The 9,576-nt window shown below is 48.5% G+C and overlaps 1 protein-coding gene across 1 annotated transcript; it reads right to left on the minus strand.

Moving 5' to 3' along the window:
* Positions 1-143: 143 nt before the first annotated feature.
* Positions 144-8,359, minus strand: MYL2 (myosin light chain 2). The gene is made up of 7 exons (XM_007079605.3): positions 8,276-8,359; positions 6,936-7,025; positions 4,206-4,281; positions 2,964-3,068; positions 2,294-2,372; positions 2,157-2,205; positions 144-481 (listed from the first exon to the last, which is right to left on the minus strand). Exons 1-7 carry the CDS (start codon positions 8,276-8,278, stop codon positions 383-385), a joined length of 501 nt encoding a protein of 166 aa, XP_007079667.1. The 5' UTR covers positions 8,279-8,359; the 3' UTR covers positions 144-382.
* Positions 8,360-9,576: the final 1,217 nt, after the last annotated feature.

A 9,576-nucleotide genomic window follows, 5' to 3' on the forward strand; every position in this document is an offset into this window, starting at 1 on the left:
TGAAGGTCTGTTTCCAATAAAGAATCACTAGGATTCAATAATAATGACAGCAGGGACATCACTCGCTCATACCCTGCCTTCACGGGAACTAGCAAAGGACCTTCCTCACTCAGGGCACACCTGTCAGAGAAACACCACGAACACACACACAACCTCCTGTTTATTTGAACACAGCTTCTGGGTGGATTTCCATCTGTAGGACGTGTGGCTACATAGTATCTTGCAACCACTGGGGCTGCAAAGACCATGGAGGTGGATGATGAAGCAGCCACACAGCTAACAGGCCAGGAGCAGGGACGGCGGCATTACTGGGCAAAGAGAGAGGAGGGCAGGGACCACCTCCCCACCAAAGACAAGCCCGGGGTTGGGTGATGAGCCCCTCTCAGTCCTTCTCTTCTCCGTGGGTGATGATGTGCACCAGGTTCTTATAGTCCAAATTGCCAGTCACATCAGGGGGGAAGGCAGCGAACATCTGGTCCATCTGCAAAGAACCAGCAACACATGCTGAGGGGGACAGGAGGGCAAGTGAGAGAGGAGGGTCGCAGAGCAGAGGCAGTAGGGGTGCGGTGGACATGGGGACACGACACTCGGGTCCCCCTCCGGGAAGGCCTTGTTGCTCAGCTGCCGTGGAGAGCTGCCAGCCCCAAGGTCACGGTCCACCTGGGGCAGCCCACGGCCGACTGATCAGTGTGAGGCCTAACGTGGGAACTCCTCGAAGGGTATTCTGGCTCCAGGGCTCCCTGCAGGGCAGGGGGTGGGGAGCCAACACACTGTCAGGGCCTGAGTTGAAGTTCAGCTTCTCCCTCCATGCCTCCCTGCCTCCCTGCCTCCTTGCCCTTCCTTGCTCTTTCTTCTGCAAGGCTGACCCCAAGGGCCATCCTATAGGGATGTTCCTGGGAATCCAGCCTGCAGCAGGTAAAGCAGGGATCGCAGACTCGGGTTGCAAAGGAGCTAGGCAGGCTCTGCAGGGGAGCAAGGGGGCTGGTGGGGACTGTGGGGAAACGCAGACACACAAGCTACCTCCAGAGGTGCCCATGGCTCAGAGCCGGCTGTGGGGCCGGCGGCGTGGTGGGGGTGGGGGGGAGCAGACTGAGGGAACCTTAGTCTTTGAGGGAAACTAGAAATCTAGGCTTTTAATGTGCAATGTCCACATTTAGAAAGTATCAGCTAGTTATTTTTAAAAATACTACAAATATTTTTAGTACTAAAGCTACTAATTTAGGCTAATAATAGCTAACGCTTTATATTGTGCTTTCCACATGCTTTAGCACTTCACATTATCAACTTGTTTAATCCCCACAGCACGCTACGAGGAAAGTTTTATTACTGCCCACTTTACAGATGAGGAGAGTGAGGCCCAGTGAGGTCAAAGAGCTTGTCCAAACTCCCCAGGCTGGTGGGAGGTGAAGGCAGGCTCTTTTAACTGCATGAGTTTTGGTGGGGGAAGTGGGGGGGGGGGAGAATCTAAATAAAAATTTTAGCAAAATGTGAAACCTGTTGAAATCAACCCTGAGAAGGGGCTATTTTAAATAGATTCAGGTTCATTAATAAAATCGACAGGGCCATTGCTTATTGATACAGGACTTTTGATGAATTAGCAGCGAAAGTGCCCCTTCTTCAAGGCACATTACTGCCCCCTGCCAAAAAAAGTCATATATACTGTTTTCTTAAAAAAAGAATTCTATCAAGACACTTTACCGCCATCTGCTGGACGACGGTTGCAATAAATATATACTTCACAATATATTTTATGAGTACAGCATCCAGGAGAATTGTGCAGTGCAGAACCTTCATGACAGTACGTGATACCCTGCAGGTCACCCTCACTCCATCAGGAAATTGGTGCTCTAACCAGCACCAGGTCTCTAACCAGGCCTCTCTAGACCTGGAGTCAGACAGACCTGGGTTGGAATCCAGGCCCCAGCATTTACCATTAGTGTTGTCCTTTTAGGCCCGTGACTAACTTCCCTGGGCCTCAGTTTCCCCATCTATAAAATGACAATAATGCTGGTAGTCCCTACCTCATAGTGTGATTGAGAGAAAGAAATGAGATAGGGGCTCAGTAGCAGGTTCTCTCTCAGTGTGGGGCCAGGGGTGTTTTAGAAAAGAGGGTGACACGGGAGCTGGGGTGCAGTGTGTGTCTGAGGGGCTGTTACCTCCTCTTTGGAAAATCTCTCTGCCTGTGTGGTCAGCATCTCCCGAACGCTGCAAAAAGAGAACAGCGGGTGTGGGCACCAGGTGTGTGTGTGTGAGGCAGGGAACCCCCACGTCCTCCCCCACAGATCCCACTCACTAATCAGCCTTGAGCACCCCTTTGCCTTCGGGGTCAAACACTTTGAATGCGTTGAGAATGGTCTCCTCGGGGTCTGCCCCTGAAACAGAAAGCAGGGTTGAATCATGCTATGGGTGGCTGGAAAACCCACGGTGCCCCAGGAGGCAGGGCCCAACTCCCCTTCAAAGATGGAGGGGCCAGAGCAAGGCTGGTTTGCTTGGAGGAAAGGCCCTGCCTTCCTCTGAGCACTGAACCTCGGTAATTAGAAAGAGTGGGCTGAGAATCCAGTCATTTCTGAGCAAACCCAGGGTCAAAAGTGGATCTAGAGTCGGAAAGACTGGGATTCGAATCCTGACTCCAGCATTTGCTAGCTGTGTGGCCACAAGCAAGTGGCTTTCCATCTCTGAGCCTTAGACAGGGGATAAAACAGAACCTACCTCCTAGATGGCAAATGAGGTCATGGATCCAAAGTGTGTAGCATGGGGTCTGGCTCAGGCTAAGCCTCAGAGCAATGGTAGCTGTTGCTTCTATCCTCCCCACCCCCAATGTTACTCTGCCTTCACCTTCTGCCAACACCCGTGTGCCCTCCTAGTGCTTTAATTCATGCCCAAAGATGAAGACACGTAAAGATACACACACACAGGTGCACAAATGCAGATGCACCTACACACAGACACACACATGAGCTTACCCTTAAGTTTCTCCCCAAACATCGTTAGGAACACAGTAAAGTTAATTGGACCTGGAGCTTCCTTGAGCATTTCATCAATTTCTTCATTCTTCACATTCACACGCCCTAGGGCAGGAGATAGATACACACTCAGAGCCCCCCGCGCTAGGGCAGAAACAGCTGTCAGGACCCTGGCATTTGCCCGCCTAATGGCGCTTCATGGAATCTAGTCTAAGGGACAAGCAGAGATGGAGTGGGCGGGGCCAAAGAGTCCCATGAGAAGATGTTCTCCACAGTGTTATTTATAATAGCCAGACAGCTGGACACAGCCCAAACATCCAACGTGGGGAGGGGTTAGCTATTTTTTATAATAGTGCCTTCAGAACCTCGAACATTTTAAACAGATATTTTAACTTTTTACTGAAATGGGAAATGTTCCTATTACAAATGATCCCTCCTCAGTGGGAGGTGGGACACAGATCAGAATCAGCTTGAAGGGAACTTTTTCCTTGAAGGGCTGCAACCCACACGCCCTTGGAGACTCTCATAGATCCTGTGCTAGCCTCTGCCACGAGACCACATAGCACCTTTGTGCAAATTTTTAAAAGTCACCCCTTCTTAAGATAATTTATATTTTAAATATAAAAATCTACAGTGGCCACAAACATGAATAGTAATCTGTCGAACTATGCAGTGCACAACCTGCTCAGCTGTTCATGGTGGCCCTGAGTTCTGGGAGTAGGAGTGGAGGGGGGTGAGTGGTGGCAGGGTGGACGTGTGTATTTTGAAAAATCTCCATACACTCATGCTTACACTACTGAGATGTTAAATTTAAAAAGCTGGCTCCCAAATAGAATAATTCCAACCTCAAAACAACAACAACAACAAAAATTCCACAAAAAAAACCAAATGTACCTAGAAAAGACTGAGAGGCGGAAATGTTACAGTGGAATGTGACCTAATGGCTAATGTTTTTTCTTTTATACTTTTCTGAGTTTCTCAGATTTTCTATTGTGAGCTGGCATTGCATTCGAAATCACAGAAAAAACAAGTCAGTTTAAAAGAGAAATGAAAGATATGTGAAGACACTCAAAGCCTAAACACTTCTTTGCTTTTCCTCTGAAGTTTGTCTTAAAGGCCAACCGTGATTGAGCTCTTTCTTTGAAAAATGATAAGCTCTTGACCTTTTCAGTGGCCCCACTTTCCACTCCTCAGGAGGGTGGGGTAAGGAGACCCTCCTGCAGGCCTAGAGGGGGGACATACCAAGAGCAGCAAACGTGTCCCTCAAATCATTCTTGTCGATGAAGCCATCCCTGTTCTGGTCCATGATGGTGAAGGCCTGTGGAAGGGGGCAGTTGGCCGGTCAGCCCAGGAGAAGTTGAGTGGACGAGACCAAGAGATCAGGCTGTGGACTGGGGGAAATGGGGTTCTGGGATTCAGGAGCACCGAAGGACATTAGATCAAGGGTCAAAGACTGGAAACGGGCCGTTCCTCAAAATGTTAGGCGTAGCGTTACCGTATGATCCAGCAGTTGTACCGCTGGGCGTCTGCCCAAGAGAACTGAAAAATCTGTCCACGTGGAAACCTGTGCCTGAATGTCCACAGCAGCGTTATTTACAATGGCCCAAACCTGGAAACAGCCCACATGTCCATCAACGGATGCATGGTTACACAGAATGTGTTCTAGCCGTGTGATGGATTACTCCTCAGCAATAAAAAGGAAGGAGACCCTGACGCCAGCTACAGCCCAGATGAGCCCTGACACATGACGCTGTATGAAACAAGGGGCAAAAGGCCACATACTGTACGATGTGCTTCTACAAAATGCCCAGAACAGGCAAATCTGTAGGAGCTGAAAAGAGATCAGCGGTGGCCAGAGGTTGGGGGGGGGGGGGGGGAGGGGCGGTGGCAGAAGGGAACAGGTAGTGGCTGCTGATTGGTGTGAGGTTTCTTTATGGGGTGATAGAAATGTTGGGAAGTTAGTGATGATGGCTGCATAGTTCTGTGACTATAGCAAATAACCACTGAATTGTACACGTAGTTTTAAAAAGGTGAATTTAAAAAAAATTTTTTTTTTAACGTTTATTTATTTTTGAGACAGAGAGAGACAGAGCATGAATGGGGAAGGGGCAGAGAGAGAGGGAGACACAGAATCGGAAGCAGGCTCCGGGCTCCGAGCCATCAGCCCAGAGCCCGACGCGGGGCTCGAACTCACGGACCGCGAGATCGTGACCTGAGCCGAGGTCGGACACTTAACCGACTGAGCCACCCAGGCGCCCCTAAAAAGGTGAATTTAAGGTGTGTGAGTTATATCTCTATGAAGTTGTTCTTTAAAAAATCAAGTTAGGGGTGCCTGGGTGGCTTAGTCAGGTAAGCATTCAACTCTTGATTTCCACTCAGGTCAAGATCTCATGGTTCTTGAGTTCAAGCCCCACATCCAGCTCTGTGCTAACAGTGCAGAGCCTGCTTGGGATTCTGCCTCCCTAGCTCTCTGCCCCTCCCCCATGCACACACACTCTCTCTCTCAAAAATAAACAAATGTTTGATTAAAAAATAAAAATAAAAAAATAAAATAAAAAATCAAGTTAATACCTGGGGTCTCATCAGCGGCCCCCCCTCCCCTCACCAAAGCCCAGTTATCTATAAAATGGGGCCAGCTATCTTTCCCAGGTGGCTACCACGGAGACGCCAAGAGCTTTGTAAATGCCCAGGTATTTTACAAATGACTTATCATCTCCATGTTTTTTGAGTTCTTTGTAGCTGGTTCCTGAAAGTATTTGCACCCACTCCCCACACCCCACACCCAGCAACTGATCTCATTCTGGAGATTGGGGCAGGGTGAGGGGGAAGGGAGGGGAAGGTGACGATTTCAAATATGACAGAAATATGACAGAGATCAGATATGACATTTCATCGTGGGAGTTCTTCTTTCCCCGGGGGGCGTAGGGGACACGACATTCCTGTGATCTAAGGGCAAAAGGTGTTAAGGGTTTGTGTACCATTTGGAAGTCCCGAATGGTTTCGCCTTTGATACAGGACACACTGGCCTCTTCAACATCCCTTTCTCTGAAGGCCCAGGTGGGAGTGTGGATGACTCAGTGTGAGCCACGGGGACTGCTGGAAAATTCATTGAGAGTCTATCCTTCCAAGCCTGCGGGCAGTGGCTTAATTCGGCCTAATTGGTACTTAGGTTTATTTAATAAGGCGCACTCCCATTGAATGTGACAGGGTTTCAACCTTGCTCGTGTTCGACAATGGACGGCTATAGAATTTAAAATCTAAGAGATGCTCTTTTTCGTCTCTCAGTTTGGCAGAAATAATATTGTTAGGCTCTTAATACCCAATGTTGATGGAGATGTGGGGGAAAAGGCACTTTTTCCTTTTGGGGCTGCTGGGAGTCGGTATTTGTACCACATTTCTGGAGGGCCACTGCTTCTAGTGGTTTTTAGTTCCTTTTTTAAAGTTCTTTGACCCAACAGTTCTGCTTTTAGGAATTTACCCCAAGGAAACCAGCAAAGATGTGTTATTTATAATGGTAGAGCATTCTAAGCACATGTAACATCCAACCATGGGAAGTGGTTTCAGTAAATTGATAGAAAATGTTGATGCAGAATTGCTCAAAGAAAAATAGCAAAATAATTTAAAAGTATATACATGTAATACGAAAAGTGACTTAAAGGGCGAATATTAAAACGTTAACTGATTATTTCTGGGTCATAGAATTGTAGATCATTTTTATGTTCTTCTTTGTGTTTTTCTGAAAATTTCCCCCAGCATTTTCAACAAGAAATACGCTTTACTTTTAGATTGGCAAAAATTATTAAAAATAATTTCTTTAAACGGTTCATGCACATGTTGAGACTGAATTTGGGGTTGTTTGGATGATAAAAACCTCTAACCACTAGGTCCCTGTGGGGAACGTGGAACGAGGGAACGTCCTCTTTGACAGGTGGGAATCTCCATCCGGGCGTATGATTCAACAGCTGCACCCACCTCCTTAAATTCCTGGATCTGGGTCTGTTCAAACATAGAGAACACGTTGGAATTGGCACCTTCTGCTCTCTTCTTGGCTTTCTTAGGTGCCTGCGGGGGGTGGGGGGGGGAAGCATTAATTAAAAGAGTCAGAAGCTGGGAGTCGGGTCCCATCTCTGGGTGAGCCTCAGCCGCTCATCTGTGAAATGGGGGGTTTGACGCCCACTCTCATCTCAAAAATGGTGATACTGGAGGGATAAGAGGACCCAGAATCCACCCTGATTCTGGTGGATCCTCAGAGACAGAGGGTTTGCAGCACCACCTTTGCAAACTAGGGGAGGGCACATCTCCGGGGAAGGAGGTAACACTTTCAGATCAGCCCCGGCGGGATCCAGCTGCCTCTGTTGCAATGCATTTCACAAAAAAAAGTTCAGTAATGCGCAGAAGGAGAATTGATTGGAGAGGGAAAACGTCAGGCTCACTAAACCATGAGGAATGCCGAGATGAAATGACACTTTCTCAGGGTGTTAAAACCCACTGCTCCCCCTCCCCAGTTCTCCTTTGATCCAAATGGCAGTGAAATATCCTTTCTAAATGTTCTGTCCTTGCACACACAAACAGTGAAGAGAAGAGCAAGTTAACATTTGTCTCCACCCCGCTTCTCTCTGACTTTAAATAGAGCAAACGCTCGAACACTATACATATACATACATGATTTCATGTAGTCCTCTTGTCAAGTAGGGGCTATGATTACTGTAGCTATTTGACTGGGGAGTCAACTGGGGCTCAGAGAGGTTGGGTCACTTGCCCAAGGTCACACAGGCACAAAAAGGCAGGACCAGAGTTGCACTTGGGCAGTCTGACTTCAGAGTCTGCGCCCCTAACCATTCTCCTACACTGGCCCTGATTTGGGGGCTTCCTGCTTTGGGAGGGGGACGCCTAACCCAACAACACAGGGAGAAAGGTTTTAAATTTGCAAGTTCAAAAGGTGAAAACAAAAAGATTCTTTTCCCCAGCTGCCTGAACAAGAGAAAAGAATTACAATTTGATCCTTAAAAGCGTTCAATCCCATTTTGCAAGCCCTGGGAGTTATTGATTCCTCGAGAGGTCAGTAGACAAGCCATAAAAAAGCCAACTCTCTTATTTTGTTTTTGCGAGTCCCTGGGAGCTGCTGTTATTTGTGGCTTATCGGGGCATTGATTGGGGTTCCTCTGTGTGCACACAGCAAGGGCTGCTTTTTCCACCAGGGGCTGGGGCCCTCATAAGCCAGCTTTCTGCCCCTCCCCTCTGCCCTCTGCTTGTAGGTGGTGTTTCCTCCCCCCTTCCACAGCATCACACCTCAAGGAGCCCTCGCTACTCACCATGGTAGAAAGGACACAGCACTGCTCCCCCAGAAGAATCCTACAGGCTGCCCAGCTCTCCTCGCCCCGGGAACAATAAATACTTCCTCCCCACGTTTAAAAATAACCCCATGACCACTTTTGGCAGTAATAGGTGAGGCGGACACCACCTAAGGCCCCCCCATCCCATGCCGTTCTTCTGAAGTAAGGGGAGCTCACTCGCCACCCAGTGACACATGAGACCCAAAAAGGCATTCAAGGTTAAAGAGACAGGCGGCTGGGTCACAGGGAGAGATGCTGCACACTTTCGGCAGCACTTGGGCGGGAGACACTTGTGCTTGTCAATTTTGAGAAAGAAAACAGCAGACAGAGAGGAGACCCTTATGATTCTCTAACAGGATCAGGGTCCCGCCCCAGGGCCTTTGCACCTGCAAAGAGAGGTTGGGTCCCTCTGCCTGGAGAGTTTTTCCATCAGACATCTGCGAGGCACTCTCCCTCCCCTCCCTCAGATCTTTGCTCAGATATCACCTTCTCTGTGAGACCTCACCACCATCCTTTTTCAAATAGCCACTCACCCTCTGGCCTCCAGAACCCCTTCTCTGCTTTGTTTTTCTGCATAACACTGATCACTTCCTGACTTACTGTGTAATTCACATATTTTTTTGTGTTCAGTGTCAGTGAACAGTCAGCTCAGAAAAGCAGGGTCCTTTTTGGTTTTCCTCACTGGCTCCTAGCTGGTGACTGGCACACAGCAGCTGCTCAATGAATACTTGTTGATTGAAGAAGTAACAACCTTCACTTACCGAGCGCTTGCTATGTGCCAAGTCCCAAGTACACGTGTCTTATGCTCATATTAACTTTCCAGACATGCTGTGGGGCAGGGACCACCTTATCCCCTGTGTCTCCAGCATTCATCCCCCTTTATGGGGATGCTAGGCACTGTGCTAGTGTAAGGGGAGACCGATGCCAAGTGACAAACTCCCTTGCTTTCGTGACACATGACACATGGCACTGTGTAAGGAGTAGATGGACAAAAGTAAAGAATTGCATAACCCGGATAATTTCAGGGAGTAACAAATCTTACATAGGTTTGAAAGTGATGGGGGGAGAGCTGCCTGTGAGCTCGGGGGTCCACTCTGAGCAGAGACTGGGGGAGAGTGCCCTTAGTAACAGAGACAGGAAAAGCCTCACGGGAGGGGTGGAAGGACCTGTGTGGCTGAAGCTGAGTGAGTGAGGGGGTCAGGGTCACAAAGTGAAGCCAGCGAGGCGGGTGGAACAGATCACAACCTGGGGATTTCATTGCAGAAGCAAGGAGAGCAGTG

The sequence above is a fragment of the Panthera tigris genome, chromosome D3 (genome assembly GCF_018350195.1).
Source record: "Panthera tigris isolate Pti1 chromosome D3, P.tigris_Pti1_mat1.1, whole genome shotgun sequence".
In the NCBI taxonomy this organism is placed as follows: Eukaryota; Metazoa; Chordata; class Mammalia; order Carnivora; family Felidae; genus Panthera; species Panthera tigris.